This window comes from Amblyomma maculatum, chromosome 4 (assembly GCF_055883805.1).
Source record: "Amblyomma maculatum isolate TAMU_Amacu chromosome 4, ASM5588380v1, whole genome shotgun sequence".
NCBI lineage: Eukaryota > Metazoa > Arthropoda > Arachnida > Ixodida > Ixodidae > Amblyomma > Amblyomma maculatum.
The window spans coordinates 6,573,829-6,593,525 of NC_139347.1; the positions used below are offsets into that span (position 1 = coordinate 6,573,829).

Below are 19,697 nucleotides of genomic sequence, written 5' to 3' on the forward strand. Positions count from 1 at the left end.
CAAAGGTTTTTCACTCTCCTGCCCGAGGTCGTCTAGCCTCCGCAAGACAAATTCCCCTTCCTCCTCCGCGTTTGGCGGGAGGTGGGGCGTGGCACTCCGCAAGCGCGAAAAATAATAATAATAATATTAATAATAATAAAAAAAAACGGCCGAGGGAGCGCGTGCCGCTAGATTCAGCCTGGCCGCGGCAAGGGAAAAGCGCGCAGCGAGCGCTAGACACCCATCCTTCTCCCATCAGTCAGCGAGCGGACCAATGGACGTCGTTCGCGGTACGTACGTCATTACTGTGGCCCGTCGGGCCAGCGCAGGAAACGGGGAAGCTGGCTTCCCAAAGGAGAGCATGAGAGAGCTTTGAATTGTATTTTCGATGCTTTGCGGCGCGCGTGTCACTGCAGCATTTTGCACAGACTATCTCCGGTACCTGATCGAAACACTGTGCTCCTTTGCTTAAAAGGGCCTTCCCTGGACAGTGGCCCTTTAAGGGGCCAGAAAAGATATGCAACTAAATCAAAATCTCGAATTACTGAATGAAGAAACTGCTGAAAACCATTTGCATCACAGTAACCTTATAACACCTGTACAGTGAATGTCTGCATTTGAGATGAAACCAAATTGAGGATGACGCTTTTTCCTGGTTTCGTCAAGTGCTTCGCTTTGCCCACACTGTCGGGTAAGCCACCTTCACAAGTCCCTCTTCACAGAACGGCCCCATCGCGTTTTGAGGATGCTTCACTGCGCACCCCACACAGTCAAGCATTGTGGTGAAGAGTGCAATATGGAGAAATTTTCGGGGTATTTGGTAATTTTCGAATATACGAATACAGTCCAGCCCACTTATAACAGCTTCAGATATAACGAACGCTCGCTTAGTACGAACGAGGGCGGTGCTACCGTCAAAATGTATATTGGGGCAATGGCACAGTATCTCACATATCTCTCATACCTCTCAACAGTGTTTTCAAACTGTTGTGGTCTCGGTTAGAGAGAACGTGAGGCTGTTGGGCCCCCGTAGTTGACCGAGCCGGCGGTGTTTGGCGCGGTTTCACTCGACTGCGAACCTGCAGCAGGCGAATTTCGCGCACTTTGTGTTCTCCTGACATGATGCGAACACAGAGCGCACAAAGCGTCCCCCAGCGCTCCTTTGCGGGTAAAATAAAGTAAAAAAAGAAAAAGCGCGCATTGAAAAATGACAACGAAAAAGCGCGCGCGCACGGTGACGAAAGAGAAAGTGGCGCCACCCGCGTTGCTGTGATGCATCCACGTGATCTGCGTTGGCCAATCCGGAAAGTCAGGCGCCTGCTCTACCGGCTCAAACCGGTTCTCCATTTGTTGCTCCGTTGCCACCCCGCACTGAGGGCATTGTGCCGTCGATTCTTTCTGTGCGATGGGACTGCACTGACATCGTTGCCGCATCCGTGCCTTTCCCAGATCGGGGAGTTGAAGGCTGCCTCAAGGCGCGAGCCCAAGGGCTTGACTTGTGCCGGGTGCAATGGAGGACTGTACGCCGACCTCTTCAGGTGCTAAAAGGAAAGCTGTCGACATCGCAACGAAGATGGCCATTGTTAATGAACTTGCTCAAGGTGCAAAAAACTGCGAACTGGTCAAGAAGTACGGACTGTCGAAATCGACCATTTCAACCATTGCTAAGGGCAAGGAAAAGATTCTTGGTGCTACTGTGAATGCCGACCCGACGACTAGAAAGCGCTTTCGGAAGGCGACCTACGTAGACGTTGAGGACGCACTGCTGAAGTGGTTCGCTGACGCCCGGTCTCGCAACATTCCGATCAGTGGACCGCTGATGCTCTCCAAGGCTAAAGACTTCGCCTTCCTTTTGAACTTTCCCGATTTCAGCCCAGGCAATGGATGGCTCCACCGGTTTAAGGCTCGCCACGGAATTGTTTTCAAGGTGGTCGTCGGCGAGGCCGCATCTGTGAACAACGAGGACGTCGATGCGTGACTTTTCGACAACCTCCCAACAATCACGAGCTATGCTCCATGGGACGTTTACAATGCCGACGAGAATGCGTTGTTTTATCAGATGTTGCCATCTAAAACGCATGCCTTGAAAGGCGCAAGTCCGCAGGAGGGAAGAACAGCAAGTTGCGCATAACCATTCTTCTGTGTGTCAATATAGACGGCAGTGACGGCTGCCTTTTGTCATTGGCAAGTCACGTAAGCCGCGATGCTTTGGAAGCTATGTGCCCGTACGCTACAGGAACAATACAATAGCCTGGATGAGTCGTGACTTATTTGCCGAGTGGCTTGTCGAGTTCAACCGTGACATGGCACAAAAAAACAGGAAGGTCTTGCTCGTGCTGGATAACTGTGCGGCGCACCATGTGCAGCCTTCCTTGAGTGCGGTGACAGTGCTCTTTTTGCTTCCCAATGCAACCTGCAAAATTCAGCCGCTGGATATGGGCATCATTCATGCGTTCAAGGTGTGCTACCGGCGGCGCGTCATCCAACGCTTGTTGATCGCGATTGATGCTGCCATGCCAGTTCACATCAGCTTGCCTGCCGCCGTGGAGATGTTGAAAGCGGCGTGGATGGAACTCACCGCGGAGTGCATAGCAAATTGCTTCCTCCGCAAGGCGGGTTTTATGGGCCCAGGCACCGAGGACGCCATAGATCACCCACCGGAAGGCCGGTCGCACGAGGACTTGTGGCAACGCGTTGTTGACACGCAGCTGGCCGGACCTGACGTTGCCTGGGACGATTTTGTTTCTGCTGATGACGACGCCGACATTGTGGAGCCATGCACTGACGAAGCTATTGTGCGTGAAGTGCGAGCCCTTCCTGACTGCCCAGAGACCGACGAGGACGATGACGAGGATGCTGCTTTACCACCGGTTGCTGTGAACGCTTCAACCGCGATCGGTTACATCGCGTCGCTTAAGGAACTCGTGTGCAGCAGAAGCCTTGGCGATGAACGTATTACCGCGCTGGAAAAATTAGAAATGTCAGTGATGCGATCAGCTTTGAAGAAGCAGACATGCATCACGGACGCTTTTCAAAATAAAAATTAACTTCCGTCTCGCTTGCTCTTTTTGCCCGTATTATAGGTGGTCCACTTACTATGAACTTTGGATAAACGAACAAATGCCGCGTGACGATCAAGTTCGTTATAAGTGGGCTGGACTGTATACTTATTTTCGAGTATACAAATTTTCGAATATACGAAAATTTAGTGTACAAATATTTGCACCACAATGTGCCCGTATACCGCCGAGACACACACATGGAAATTTGCATCCCAGTCCGCACTGCGGCATGATTGCATCCACATGGACAAGTCATTGTAGCCCATTCTGTAAAACGTCAACAATGTGCAGTGTAGCATTACTACGAGACTGTGGCTGGTACCACGGTTGCTAAAACTAGGACAGTCAAAAGCACCAAAGGCTTCAACGTGATCAGGCGCGTAACATTCATTCACCAAACTTGCAAAACAATCGAGAAACTTTTTTACCAATAGGTAGATAATAATATAGACCAATAATGCACTATTAATATATAATATTAATACATTATTTGTCAATAATACGAACTAAGAAAGTAAACTTTTTTGTTTTATACATCTGCTTAATGACCTTTTTTGCTGTAAATCATAAACTCCATTTGACGCGCGAGATTTTTCAAGAAATTTCAAAGACCTTGAAATTGGGATTCCCAAAGGGTTTAAAGGATATGTATGCAGCCTGCAGAAAATTGCAGGATTCCAACAGCCAATGATACAAAGCGCACAAGCAATGAGGGGAACTGAACCAGCACGAAAACAGTGCAGATTTTTGGACTGCAAAGGTAACAGCTACCCTGTCCTAGAAAAAAAAAATATATAATATATAAAGGGTAACTTTGGAATGCTACATGTCCCAAGGAAAAAGTGACACCTTTCCGGCACGCTTTTTCGTAAAAATCACCTCCGACCTGCAGTCAGAATGAGATGTGGCCTCATGACAATGCATGGCCCCTTGCTGCTCGTGCAACAGCTGCTGCAGCCAAAGACCCAAATTTGGGTGAGCCTACACTTCTGGGCAGCTGGAATGAACGATGCGAGGCAAGATGTTGCCCTATGGCGAAGAAGCGCAGCATGTGGTGTCATAAGGGCTCCCTATGTAACCAAGGTACATTTTTTTTTGTTTGTAGAAGCATTTACGCATTTCCAGGGTCGTCGCAAGATTGATAGTACACAGCTAAGACTGCATCAAAAGTTGACATAGGGAAATTCCCATGTTAACTTTAACTACGAAGTCTTTGATAAAGCTGCATAGCTTTCCTTTGTAGCCGTATGGCTGCGCTTAGGTGGATGTTAACGAGTAATTACTCCCTGATTAGGGAAATTCCTGCAGTCAATAAATTTCCACTTGACTAAGGCTTTCAAATGCGCCACCCTCATATTATGGTCGGCCGCTTAAAAAGTCATTCAAAAGCAAAGCCTTATATACTAGTTTTTCCTGGTACCAACTCCAGTATGCCCCTAAGAAACTGAGTAAGTGCCTCAAGGCTCCCTCTGTTCCTTACCTGAATGTTCTGCGTGGGTATTTGCAGAGCTAGGGCCAGGGCCGAGTGGTCAAAGGTGTCGTCGAGGGCAATCAGGCCTCCGTGCACCCCTGATTCCAGCAGGTTGTTGGAGTACTCACGCAGCCCAATGCTATTCACCCACTTGATCACCCGCTCATTGGACCACACCACCACATCTACAAGGGGCGAAGAACAAGTGTCACCCAACAACGGACAACCATAGACCCCTACCAGCAGTGCATGCTGAATTGGAACGACGTGAGACTGATGGTGCAGATGCAGTGTGCCTGGCATCTGTGCTGTAGTTTTTTCCCACCCACTGGATGCCATGTCTGGACAATACCTCGACAATGCAGTACTCTCGATGTCCCTATTTCCGAGACCCTCTTCCGTGTATTGGCTCAATCGAAAAAAGCGAGGCAGCTTGAGTAGCACTGAATGAAAGGGACTGCGAGCTGATAACTCTGTACCAAGTACTGGTTTTGAAATTTTTATGATATAATATAAACTGGGGCATAATTAAAAACGTGCTAGCTTATACAGAATGAACGAATAAATCTATTAAGACAGATTCAATGAAAACAAATGAAATTACTTTCAGACAGATGCATCATTTGCACAGATATTAATATACATAATTAATTATCATTATTATGAATTATTATACACCATCAGCATAAATAAATTAACAAGTCACTATGATAACATAATATAACATAATATATATATATATATCACTTTAAAAAGATGTCAGCTTTATATCAACCAGTTATTTGTATCTGAATTCTATCTAACCTGCCGTAGCGTGGCAGCTACTGAATAGTATTTAAAGTCTCAGCACAGATCCATCAGTAGCTACTTTCCTAGGAATGTCATGACACTTTATCAAACATGCCTAAAGAACGAAATGCCGGCCGCTTGCCTTTTGTTTCATTCTCGCTGTTTTTCCTCCGTTCAGCAAGCTCCTGCTTGTCATAATTGACTCGCTTGAGGCAGCTAACACCACACTGGAGGCTCGTCCTGCAAATAGCAAAGTACCAAAAGCTCATTCCAATCCTCCAAACTTGCAAATATATGGCTGCTTCAAGACAGGATGCATATTTTAGAAACATGTCACTACATGTGGGACACAGCCACCATACCTTAGCCGGAGAACAGTAAAACAAATAGACTCAATAACCTGACTGCACGAGGTTAGCAGTAACAAAGATATATGGGGAGGGGATGAGGGCCTTGAAAACCTTTTCTTTATTTTTCAGCATACCTTGTTGAAACATAAGAAGCAAGTGCAAAATAAAACGCTGATTCCAAACATGCATTTATATTTCAATTATCTCATCAGGAAGAGAGGATATGGAAAATTGACATGTCCGTTTCTTGCGGCCCATTATGGTAATTTCACATCAATAAAGGCCTCTTTTAGGAACATCCAATGCACACGCTAAAGCTAAGGAAATTCAAATAATGTCATTTTATTGATCACAAATAAATATCAAGCCTAAAGAAGAGCCCTGTTGTTATGGCTGCATGTCCTTTTCATGCCTAACAATAGGCAAGTGAAATATGAAGCCTCACCATACCAGAATATATTATGGTGCCTCTCAATAGCCCTGACCACTCAAACCCTGTGGCAAGACTTACAAAGGCCTTGCAGTGGAAAGAGAATTGCAAATAAACTCTTTATTGTGCATTGTATTAAGCCGAGAGTGTGGCATAAGCATAAAACAACCTCACATTATATTAACCACAGAAAGCACCAGTATACAGTCGAACCTGGATATATCGAACTCGAAGGGGATCGCGAAAAAGTTCGATATATCGATAATTCGATATACAGAAATTGGCTTGTGACGGCACTTACGATGCGAAAAAACGATACCGTATTTGCCGCGTAATCAACCCACTCACATAATGAACCCACTCTCCACTTTTGTACCCGAGAATTTGACAAAAAAAAAAATGCGTTAAGGCCAGCTCGCTCACATGCAAGCGATTGAGCGATCTCAGCGACGAGCGGCAGCGACAGAGCGAAAAATTTCACTTGTTGGAACTTCGTCCCTCTCGCCGCTCGAGCCACCGCGACAGTTCAATACAAGGTTTCTGTGTTGCTGCGGCAGAAAATCGCGAGCGTTTTATCTCGATGGCGCGCGTCACTCCGTTTCGGTCGTCGCATCCACAGCTCATTTCTTGGCAGCGTGCCAAGATGTTGGGCAGCGATAACGTCAGGGCGCGTTTATCTTTTTATAGCTACTCCGGTGGCGGGGAGCGAACATGGCAGACTGACCGTGATGGCTTGATTGCACAAGCCTGGTTCGATTTATCACGCCGCGCTTGGGTTGGGCGTCACGATCGCAGCAGCTGACGGCGTGCCCGTTGATTCATACTGCAAAGATAAACGGCTCCTGCCAAAAAAAAAAAAAAAAAAAAAAAAAAAAAAGAAGCCTGCCGCTTCTTCACGTCCGCAGCCGCCATATCTTACGCTACGTCGCCGTACAGCACAACGATAAGAAAGAATGACTCTCGCAAAAAAAAAACCCAGAGAGAGCTGCCGCTTCTTAACGTCCGCAGGCGCCATAGCCACGTCAGTCGCCGCGCGCAGAGGGTTCGCAACACACGCTGGAGAAAGCATCCCACGTCTGTCTGAAAACGGGCTGAGCTGGCTTGGCGCATGCGTAGCGCGTGCTGAAGGAGAGAGCTCGGCAAAAGAATGGGCACAGCCACGCACATGGCTTTGCAAACGTCATGTGTTGGCGCGCGGGAAACGATTAACTGCAGATGCGCGCGCCTTTGAGGAATGGGCGCGGCGCTGTCCAGAACTGTCCCCTCTCATTCCTTCCGCGCGTGGCTTGAAAACGTCACGCGGCAAACGGCCAAGGGTGATGCGATCGTCTTTGGGGAAGGCACACTTTCAGTGCGTGGTGCGGAGTTCGATATATCGAACAACCGGCGAAATTGAGTTCGATATATGACGCGGCTTTCCTATACTTTTACATGGGATTTTCAAGGGGATATTCCGTGAGTTCGATATAACCAAAATTCGATATATCCGGGTTCGATATAACCGGGTTCGACTGTAGGTATTTTCTTTCTCTTCTCGAACTGGTGACATTTGCGCCCTTTGCTTAATTTTTGCCTTTACTTCGGCTACAAGCATTCCGCAGATGCCAACAGTGCACTGTCCTTCTCGTTTCACTCTAGCCACAGCCTGGCTGCTAACAAATCTACAAATAGATGCACCAAGCATCTTACAGCCTGTAACAGGCAATACGCATGCAGTACTGATATACGGACATCTGTATGGCGCTATAACTCATGTTGCAATGCCATAGTTGAAAATTCGACCCACAACTGTTTGTGCCGTAATCAATGAGTGGGTGCACTCAGTGCAAAAGTGCCTTTCAGCCCACCACAAATAATACAAGGCAAGTGAACCACGTGTGAAGCCAGGGTCTGGCCATATAAAATCTATGTACTGTACAAGGACAGGAGTCCTGCTTATGTCAGTCTCTAATGCTATTGTGTTAAAGAAAAAGAAAACAAGAAGATGAGAGAAAGCAGCCTCAAAGCAGGCGAGACAGCCAAAATGAAGTGCCATCATACCTGTGCAGGTTGTCGACCATCTTGAGGTGGACGCGCAGGTCCTTCTTGGAAAGGTGGCTGAGCATACGGGCATCCACCAGGCACTCCATGAAGGTGGATCGATACTGGGGCAGCCCCAGGCTGGGCAACCACTCATTGCCCAACCACTCGTGGTTCATCTCCCCAAAGGCCAGGCTCTGCGGTAGTTTTCAATTAAATTTTTATACATGACTCCTAAATATGCACAAAGAAATGATCCTTAGGAAGAAGAGCACACTTTTTGGGGAAGAATAACCAGTGAACAATATCGCTTTCGGGATTTTATAAAGTTGGAGAAGGTGTGCAGCCACATAGGATAAAATATAAAAACTCATCAAGCTTCAGCAGTATTTTCTGCAACAACTAAATCAAAACCATTATGAGGGAAAAAACCTTTTCACAGTTGAAATTTTGCTGTGAAAATGTCGCAAGTATTGCTAAAAAAATTGTGCTCCAAAAAGGAGTAACTTCAGAGATGGTCGGTGGTCAAGATGGAGTGAGGTAATGAAACTTGCTCGAAGTATTCCTCAGTCCAGACCTTCTGTTACCACCAGAAAAAGATTTGAACTGCCGGTTGGGTAAGTTTTTTCTTAAGTTGCACCTATACACCTTTTAGGATTAAAAAATTGCGAAGAATTAAAAGATAGCTACACTGATTTCCCTGAAAGAATTTCACAGCTGGTAACATCAACAAAAAATATAATGTTGCATTTATTCTGTCTTACACCATGAAATGAAACTAACACATTTCATAACTTTCATTCAATCATCATTACTGGATATGATCTTCAAAAGAGAGTGATTCTCATAAGTTGGACTTAGCACTAACTGCACGGGATCATTTTTTGGCAAACACAAAGGGCAAAAACTGAAAAAATACTTTGTAATTTTGTCTCTTTGAAAGTCGAAACATGAATGAGCTTGTTGCCCTGTGCACCTCCTAAAGGCTTCACTAATGCAATTCAGAATTTAGCCATACTTAGGATTTTCAAGGTAACATGGAGTGAGCTGCAATTTATAAAATGCATAGCACGCACGCACGCACGCACACACACACACACACATGCACACGCACACGCACGCACACGCACGCACGCACGCACACACACACACACACACACACACACACACACACACACACACACACACACACACACACACACACACACACACACACACACACACACACACACACACACACACACACACACACACACCAGTAATAATAAGGGAACAAAATATTGCCTGCATTAAGCTTGATTTTATATTTATCACAATTTTTAGGTTCGCAGAATTGCAAGACCACAAAAAAAAAAAAGAAATCATTAAGTTACCATCTAGAAGTGCAAATCTTTTCTGACACTAGCACAAAACGAACGCACACACATATCCCTGTCCCGCCCATGGTTTTTTGCGCTGTTATCTGAAGATGAATGACCAACAAGCCCAAGCTGCTGTTCTGACTCGCACAAAGAATAGAATAACCAAGAAGTTTCAGCATCAAATTTGCACACCCTTTTGTCCGACAACCACACTGAAATGTGCCCTTTTTGGGATGTACAGCTTTTTGAACAATGTTTGAGTTATTTTAGCAGTAAAATTGCTATCATGAAATAACTTTTTCTGCATTGATTCAAACAGAAAAATCAGCGCATACTAATTGCTGAAGAAAGATTAAAGCTTGAAAGAGTTTTGTGTTTTGTTCTAATATGGCTCTAAACCTGCAGTTTTTAGAAATTGCAAAAGCAAAGTTTTTCACCTCTCGTAATATGCAATTTGTTTTTATAGAAAACTAAAGCATATCTTCCAAAGCTAAGCACCATTCTTTGTACTGGCCCATCAAGCCCATCCCTTCTAAAAATTTCACCTAAAACAAATGGCAATTGCATCTGCATTACTCTCCGTATATGAACACACTCGGCAGAACCATTGCAACATCTAAACTTGTACAGGTCTGCATCTGACCAATGGGCACAGGAACCTGGACTGCCAAGATGCCCTTTCATGCCAAACCTTCCGCACTATCGTCAATCGACCGCTGTACTGCGAATAACAGCACAACAAGACACTCACGAACTGTGGTCGCTACAATTAGACATGCATATGCAACAGCATATACAAACTAATGCATCACAGTCATAAGTGAAGGGAAGCTGCAATAGTGCCATTTAGTTAACATATAACAAAAACCTGGCTGTAACAAAAAGTTGCCAACTGCTTCAGCTTCATCAAACGAAATTTAACTGCATTAAACAAATGCTCCCAATGTGATAATCAGTGCCATGAGTGAATGAAAGCAGTCGTCTTTCTGACTGCTAGGCATTGGCAGAACATGTCCCCAAGTCATTTAGTCTGTACGAAAAACGCCAAAACAAAGCTCTTTGACTACCGTATACGCACCACCTTTTTTCCATTTAAATGTACATGCGCGTAACAATCGCATTCAAAACTGAAACTGAAATCTCAAAACCTGAACCAAAGTAGCTCAATAAACCATGGTCAGCCGCACTGTCATCAATATCAGCAAGTCAGTAAGCTTCCTGAGCTGCCTGTGAGTGTTTGTCCAGCAGCTCGATGTGTGCATAAATAAGCCCATAAACCCGTAAACAGGCCCGTAAAAGATTGCGTGCACACACAGCGTACAGCAACTGGCTCTGTGAGCAGGCCCTCACGCCAGCAGGCAGTCTAAAGAAAGCGACACTTGGGGACATTGTGAGATGGATTAATGGCGGCGGAAGGCCTTCCCGCTGGCATTGGTCACGCGTGGATTTTAAAAAATTTGCAATTTCGAATGCCTTAGATGGTACAGAAGATAACCTTTGCAGTCGGTGGATGCACCAAGTATGTATGGGGTGTGCTGTTTTCTTTGTGGTGTATTCAGGTACTGTTAGGTTATCACGGCTTGCTTAAAAGCATTGATTCTTCTAAAAAGCTTAAATCAGTGGATATACTGACAAGTACACTCTCCCCTAGGGGCAAGGTTGGATGAAATGGTATACGTTCAATGTAGAACTGTCTAAAATATTTCTCCTTTAGTCTTTAAAGTTTTCTACACAAGAATAAAATGTGGTTTCCTGTAAGCTCATGATCACAGTCTTCACAATTTGGTTTATCTGGTTTCCTGAGAATAAAACTGTGAGTCAGACGTGTGCGTCCAATGTGAATGCGACATAACACTACTTCAATAAAGTGCTTTTGATGACTGCATGATTTCCATTCTTCAATGACTGGTTTCACAAGGTGGAGTTTGTTGTTGATCTTATTGTCACAAAAACAGTGCCATTTTAATCTCAGTTTTCTTTGTAAATTTTATATCTTTATGAGGTATGCTTACTTGTTCTACTTTAGCATTGTGGGCAGCTGCTGCGGATGCATCAGCTGTCTCGTTACCGCTGATTCTAACGTGCCTAAATACCCAGCAAAATTTAATTTCGTGGCCTTGTGTTTCGCCTGTTTTGATGCAATAAATAATATTTTCTACTAAGGGTTTTGTTGCATTTTTAGAGTGTAGTGCTGTGAATACACTGAGGGGGTCAGTGTAGACTACACTCTTTGCATAGTTGTTCTTGACTATTTTTTCTACAAAGGAGATGGCATAGCATTAGGCAGTAAAGACTGATGCAGGCTGAGGTAACCTAACTGTTCTTTTGTATTTTTCTTCTACTACACCTCTGCCTACATATGAAGCTGTTTTGGAACCATCTGTATAAAATGCTTTTTTGTTCTTTATATTTTTCTTCTAATGCCTGGAACTCTTGCAGTATGTGTTCATGTGGTACTAGTTTTTTTTTTAAACTTGTCAGTGTAAGGTCGCATACGGAGAGAGAGCTGTACTAAGGTGGTAGTGGGTCAGGTCTCAGGGCAATATTCGGCAAGGAGTCTGTTATGTCTGGTTTGGTTTGGATGTGGGGTTTAACGTCCCAAAGCTACTCAGGCTTTGAGAGATGCCGGAGTGGAAGACTCTAGAAATTTCGACCACCTGGGATTCCTTAACATGCACTCACATCGCACAGCATACGGGCACCTTGCTTTTCGCCTCCATCGAAAAGTGGCCGTTGAGGCTGGGATTCGATCCCGCATCCTTGGGAACAGTAGTCGAGTGTCGTAACCATTGCGCCACCCCGGCAGGGTGTTCTGTTATGTCTAATTCTTAGCATTTCTCTTCGAAGCTGAGGAGGAGTGGCCTGATTGCTTGAAGTTTGTTTGCAAACAGTATTCGAGATGGGCACTTTGTGACTATTGAGTAACAGATATGTTTCGGGAGTAAACGAATCCTCAAAATGTATGCACATGTGAGCATAGTTCTGTCTGCAAGGGGTGGTTCGTTTGTTTCTATATATAGACTGTTTATGGGTGATGTTCTGTGCACACCTGTTGAAAGACGTAGGCCTGATTTGCGTACTGGGTCTAGTCGTTTTAAATATGACTGTCTAGCAGATCCATATACAATGCAACCGTAGTCCAAGGAAGAACGCACAACAGAGCGGTGAATACGGAGAAGGCATGCTCTGTTTGAACCCCAGTGTTTTCGTGAACGGACTTTGAGTATGTTTAGAAATCGTGCAGTTTTCCTTTTAAGAAGATTTATATGAGGCAGAAAAGTGAGTTTTTGTCGAATGTCAAGCCTAGAAACTTGTGTTTTTACAGTTCTTCTACAGGTAATTGGGCTTCGTTCAGGTATAGCGTAGGGTCTGCCTGTAAACCTTGTTTGTTTGACAGTTTGCTTATTGTTAATTGTATTTGTCTTTCACAGATCGATAAGTTTGAAGACGTACAAACTATTTGAGGTTGTCAACCTAGACTGAATAAGTAATGAACTGTGGGATAATTTTTTTTACAAAATTAATTTTTACAACAAAGTGTGTAGTGCTTAATATACATCCTTGATATACAGTCGAACCCGGATATATCGAAGGGGATCGCGAAATAGTTTGATATATCGATAATTCGATATACAGAAATCTGCTTGTGACGGCACTTACGATGCGAAAAAACGATACCGTATTTGCCGCGTAATCAACCCACTCGCATAATGAACCCACCCTCCACTTTTGCACCCGAAAATTTGAAAAAAAAAAATAAAAGCGTTAAGGCCAGCTCGCTCACATGCAAGCGACTGAGCGATCTCAGCGACGAGCGGCAGCGACAGAGCGAAAATTTTCAAACTTGTAGGAACTACGTCCCTCTAGCCGCTCGAGCACCGCGGCAGCTCAAAACAAGGTTTCTGTGTCGCCGCGGCGGCAGAAATCGCGAGCATTTTCGCTCGCATGTCGATGGCGCGTCAGTCCGTTTCGGTCGTCTCATCCACAGCTCATTGGCAGTGTGCCAAGATGCTGCGCAGCGATAACGTCAGGGCACGCGTTTATCGTTTGATAGCTCCTGCAGGGGCGGGGAGCGAACTTGGCAGAGTGCCCGTGATGGCTTGATTGCACAAGCCTGGTTCGATTTATCACGCCGCGTTTGGGGTGGGCGTTATGATCGCAGCAGCTGACCGCGTGCTTTCGCTGATTCATACATGCAAAGATAAACGATAAAAAAAAAAAAAAAAACATCCCCGCAAAAAAAAAAAAAAAAAAAAGAAAGACTGCCGCTTCTAAACGTCCGCAGCCGCCATATCTTACGCTACGCCTTGCGTACAGCACAACATTAAAAAAGGATGTCTCGCAAAAAAAAAAAAAAAGAAAAAAGAGAGAGCTGCCGCTTCTTAACATCTGCAGGCGCCGTAGCCACTTCAGCCGCCGCACGCAGAGGGTTCGCAACACACGCTGGGTAAAGCGTCCGATGTCTGTCTGAAAACGGGCTGAGCTGGCTTGGCGCATGCGTTGCGCGTGCTGAAGGAGAGAGATAGCTTGGCAAAAGAATGGGCACACCCCCGCACATGGCTTGCAAACGTCATGTGCTGGCGCGCGGGAAACGACAACTGTAGATGCGCGTGCCTTTGGCGAATGGGCGCGGCGCTGCCCTGACCAGCCGTCGCCGAATTGTCCCCTCTCATTCCTTCCGCGCGTGGCTTGAAAACGTCACGCGGCAAACGGCCAAGGGTGATGCGATCGTCTTTGGGGAAGGCACACTTTCCAGTGCGTGGCGCGAAGTTCGATATATCGAACGACCGGTGAAATTGAGTTCGATATATGACGCGGCTTTCCCATACTTTTACATGGGATTTTCAAGGGGATATTTCGTGAGTTCGATATAACCAAAATTCTATATATCCGGGTTCGATATAACCGGGTTCGACTGTACATCATTTTCCTGAACGAAATTATTTTAAAGAGTTGAGCCCAGATGCACACGGAATGAACGTTAGAAAGGAAATATTTTATGCAGTTTAACATCCTGTTGCGAATGCCAAGCTCAGCTAGGTCTTGAAGAATCCCGAGTCTCCAGGTTGTATCGTATGCTTTTTCTAAATTGAAAAACACAAGGCAGTGTTTGTGTACAAAAGCTTCTCTCACGGTATTCTCGAGACGTATTAAATGATCAGTTGTAGAGTAAGTTTCTTTAAACTGCACTGATAAAACATAGACAATATTGTGGGTTTCTAGGATGTAGGTTAATCTACTGTTCACCACACTTTCAAAGGATTTTGCCAGGCAGCTAATGAGGCCTATATTCCGTTTCATACATCAAGTGCAACACTGCCAAAGCTACAGCTCTTGTTTGCGCTCTCCGCATCCGCGATGAAAAATAGTGCCTGCTTTTGACGAGCGAAAATAGTTGTTGCTTTGTCTGCAAGCTTAATACATCTTACATTCGCCATCAATTTCATAAAAAGCATCGTTTTTAGGAAGAAAGGGTCGGATTCGGTGAATTTGTATGTTTTTTTTATGTCGTTTTTGTTTGTGCCGCGTTTTCGCTGCCCCGCAACCTTGCCAGCTGTGCCACTAGATGGCACTGGCTGTGCCCTCCGCGCTGCGCATCTCATTTTGAGAAAATGGTTCTTCAGTGCGCATTTTTTCGATAAGATCCGCACTGCGAAGATGTCTAGGCATGCGAAGCAATTTATTGCGAACATGTATGCTCGGAATAGAGCCCGTTTCCGCAGGAACCACTCGGCCACAGAACGAGCGCGTAGTGATACGCCTCCTGTTTTTTTTTTCTTTTTTTTTACTTTGCAGACTATTTGCGTAGCTTTTGCTGCGTTGCACCTGATGTATGAAACGGAGTATATGGGTCTGTAGCTGCTAAGAGAAGAGCAGGGCTTTTCGTGTTTCAGAAATGGAACAATGGCTTTCTTCCAGGCCTCGGGTATTTTACCTGATACCCAGAATTTGTTAAAGGAATTTATTTAATAGTGCTTTTATGGATGATTTGGAAAGGTGGGCTAGCATCTGATAACGAATTTCGTCTGGGCCAGGTGCAGTCTGTTTACCAGCATACACTACTGCATGCAGTTCTTGGAGTGTAAATAGTTTGTTGAACGCCTCATATGTACTGCTATTTGTCGGCAGTCTTTGTTTCTCCGCTGTCTTTTTGTACTTTAGTAAGGATTCTGTGTAGTGTGATGAACTAGAAGCTGCTAGAAAGGATTGCTAGGTGCACTGCTGTAATAATGCAGTTTGTGATAGCTTCATTAATTTCGTCTATACTGAGCTCATTGCAGGCTACCTTGTTAGGTCTGGCCTTTTCTTTGAATATTGCCCAGTTGGCTAAATTTAGTTTCCAGCATCGTGGCTTTGTTGTGATGATTTCAGTAAGATGTTAGGTTGCTTAGCACTGGCAAGTAGTCGCTTCCATATGGATTGTCTAGGCAGTGCCATTTAAAATCTTTAAAAACAGAGGGTGAGCTAAAAGATAAATCTATACAGGACATTTTCCCTGAGTAGGGGAACCATAGGTGGGTTTTCTGGTGTTTAGTAGACAAATGTTATTACATAGTGTTGTGGGCGCCACTGACGACAGCGCCCCAAGCGGCAAGCTAACCAGGCGGACCGCCGGGAGACCCCCGCATGGGCAACCGCGCCAAGCAGAGCAACAACGGGCGCCATTACCTGATGTATAAATAAACAGTTTTGCTTGTTATACCGGCTACGTCTGCCACATGGTGGCAGCGGCGGGATAACCAACGCAGTGTGACACCCAGAAGGACAGCGAGCCCAACGTAAGCGGCCGCAGCGTCATGCCAGACACTTGCGGCGCAAACGAAGAGCGCGCGAGCGGCACTCCGAGAATGACGTTCAACCCGCTCGCCGTGGAACTGCCGACAAAGCTCGATTTCCACAAGCCCGAAAATTGGACACGATGGCACCGCAGGTGGGAACGCTACCGACTCGTTTCCGGTCTGACAGGACAGGACGAGACGACGCAAATCAACACATTACTCTACGCCATGGGCGAAGAAGCGGAGGTCGTGCTCGCTGCTTTGAAACTGACAGACGAACAGATGGCATCATACTCCGCCGTGGTAAGTGCTTTTGAAAAGCATTTCCTACCTCGAAAGAAAGTCATCTATGAGAGAGCGCGATTTAACTCTCGGAAACAAGAGCAGCATGAAAACGTTGACGCATCTGCGACTGAACTGTTCAAGATGGCCAAAAGATGCGATTACGGGACTCTCAAACACGAACTGATTCGGGACAGGCTCGTGGTCGGCTTGCAAGACGTAAAACTTAGCGAGAGCCTGCAGCTTGACGCAGAACTCACTCTCGAAAAAGCAATCACAGCTGCCCGCAATTCAGAGAGCGTGAAACTTCAACACAAGGAAATTCGCTCCATCGAACAGCCAGCTCTTGACATGGGAGAAGTTCGCGGCCAGACAAACGTCAAAACTCGCCGGAACGAAGCGAAGGTGCCTTTCAAGTCGCGCCCTAAACGTACACACAAGACGGGAGACGAACGCTGCAAGTGGTGTGGTGGTGTGCGTGACCATACGAAGACACGTGTCCCGCAATAGACAAGACGTGCAACCAGTGTGGGAAAAAAGGCCACTACGCCTGCGTCTGCATGTCTAAGCCGAAGGACGAGACCCTGAGTATCCGATAACAACCAAAAGATCTTGGAGAGCTATATCTAGGTGAAATCAAAGTAGGAGTGAACAAAAGACCTTCAAGGTCGACACCGGCGCGGATGTGACTGCAATCGCACACGACCAGTACGACAGAACAGTCATGGGACCCATCAAGTCAACGCAACAGCTGTTGATAGGCCCAGGCCTGACAGCGATAGCCACTCTTGGCTACATCGATGCAACAGTCACCTGGCGCAACACTGAAGTCCAAGAAGCAGTCTTCATCATCAAAGGATTAAAAGAACTGCTGCTCTGTCGACCAGCTATAAAATCACTTGGGATTCTACAGCGCCCTCTTGAGCTAGACGAAACCCTCGCACAATCAACTGATGTCCCCAACTTCTTGGCGTCATACCCAAAGCTAACGTCTGGGCTTGGAGTCATGAAGACTGAGTACCGCATCAAAGTCAAAAAGGATGCTGAGCCATACGCAGTCAGTTATCCTAGGCGCGTGCCTCTTCCACTGCTTCCACTTGTGAAGAAAGAACTAGAAAGGATGGAAGACTTGGGAGTCATCCAGAAGATCGAGCGAGCAACCGAGTGGTGTTTTCCAATGGTTGTCGCACGAAAAAAGAACAATGAGCTGCGCATCTGCGTGGACTATGGTCAACTCAACCAACAAATAATACGCGAACGTGTGCTTATGCCTACGGTGGACGAGTGTCTTGCAAAATTAGCAGGTGCAACAGTTTTCAGCCGCCTAGATGCACGAGCGGGGTACTGGCAGGTGCCACTGTCCAAGGACTCTCGCGAATACACAACCTTCATCACACCAGTTGGCAGGTTCCAGTTCCTGAGGCTTCCCTTCGAAATCTCCACAGCGCCAGAGTTCTACCAACGAGAAATGCTCCGTGTGCTCGAAGGACTAGATGGTGTGAGTTGTCTACAAGATGACATCACTGTCTCAGGGAAGACAGCTGAGAAACACGACACCAACCTACTGCTGGTGCTGAGGAAGCTGAAAAATGCAGGTGTTACCCTCAATATCGACAAGTGCTCCTTTCGACAAACAGAAGTAACATTTTTAGGAGATGTCGTAAACTCAACAGGAGTTAGCGCCGACCCGGAAAAGGTTAGGGCCATAGTCCAGCTCGACCCACGATGTGATGTGTCAAAAGTCAGGTCTTTGTTGGGCTCTGCAAATCACCTAGCGAAATTTCTTCCAGAGCTAGCAGACTTTACGAAGCCTCTCAGAGACTTGCTCCACCAAGACGCCGACTGGCACTGGGGTCCAGTTCAGCAGCAGTGTTTTGACAAACTCAAGCAAGCTTTAAACAGGACGCCGATTCTCACTCACTACGATGCTCAGTCGCCTCACACAGTGTCTGTGGATGCTTCCTCATACGGTCTTGGGGCTGTACTTCTACAGCAGTCGCACGAAAAGCTCCTACCTGTGGCATATGCATCATGCTCCCTTACGGATACAGAACAAAGATATGCCCAAATCGAAAAGGAGGCACTGGCAATCACATGGGCTTGCGAACATTTCCGCAAATACCTGCTGGGATCAACCTTTCACGTGGAAACGGACCACAAGCTGTTATTACCGCTGCTGACGACTAAACGACTTGACGAGCTGAGTCCTCGCCTTCAACGTTTCAGGATGCGCCTTTTGGAGTACGACTACACCATGTCCCACACTGCTGGCAAAAAGCTGTACACAGCTGACCTTCTGTCCCGGAAGCCATCTGGGAAACCAGCAGACAAAGAAAGAACTCTGGAGAGTGCAGTGCGCGAGTTTGAAGAATCAGCACTTGAACAGCTCCCTGCTTCAAAGCAAATGCTGGACAGAATCAGGGCAAGCATCCAGTCAGACGAAACACTTTTCAGGGTGGCTACCTTCTGCACTACATCATGGCCAACTGTGCATGGGCTGTCACCTGACCTGAAAAGGTATGTCGAGGTGGCTAGTGAGATTTCGTTCGTTGATGATCTGCTATTCAAAGGAGACAGAATAATCATCCCGCCAGACATCAGAGTAGAGGTTCTGGCAAAACTCCATGCAGGCCACTTGGGCACAACGAGAATGCATATGGTGGCCAGGCATAGGCAAGCACATTGAAGACTATGTGGAAAAGTGTCCAACTTGCAGAGAGCACAGAAAGCCAGAAACAGAACCCCTGCTTCAAACCCCATTGCCAGCACACCCTTGGGACACAGTCGGCATGGATCTCTTCACGCTGGAGGGGAAAGAGTATGTTGTAGTAGTAGACTACTATTCCCGATTTTTCGAGCTAGAACAGCTGCCGAGGACAGCTACAAAAAACATAGCCCTAGTCTTGGAGCCAATGTTTGCACGGTACGGTGTTCCACAGACAATACGCACAGACAACGGGCCGCAGTTCACTTCCACAGAGTTCAAAGAACTAGTGCATCACTGGAGAGCCTCACACACAACCTCAAGCCCTTACTACCCGCAGAGCAACGGTACGGCTGAGAGGGCTGTGCAGACAGCAAAGCAGCTTTTGAGGAAGTCTTCCAACATACACAAAGCGCTGCTTGCCTACAGGGCCACACCCAGCGTGGAAGGGTTTTCACCAGAACTCTTAAT

The 19,697-nt window shown here is 46.2% G+C and overlaps 1 protein-coding gene across 2 annotated transcripts in view; it reads right to left on the reverse strand.

The window, feature by feature from the left end:
- Liprin-alpha (PTPRF interacting protein alpha) overlaps positions 1 to 19,697 on the reverse strand; it is a 97,342-nt gene that overhangs the window by 16,266 nt on the left and 61,379 nt on the right. For both annotated transcript variants that reach the window (XM_084600701.1, XM_084600700.1), the window contains 3 exons: positions 8,122 to 8,297; positions 5,444 to 5,541; positions 4,522 to 4,697 (listed from right to left, as the gene is read on the reverse strand). In XM_084600701.1, the coding sequence (XP_084456827.1) occupies positions 4,522 to 4,697; positions 5,444 to 5,541; positions 8,122 to 8,297 (450 nt within the window). The remainder of the gene's footprint in view (positions 1 to 4,521; positions 4,698 to 5,443; positions 5,542 to 8,121; positions 8,298 to 19,697) is intronic.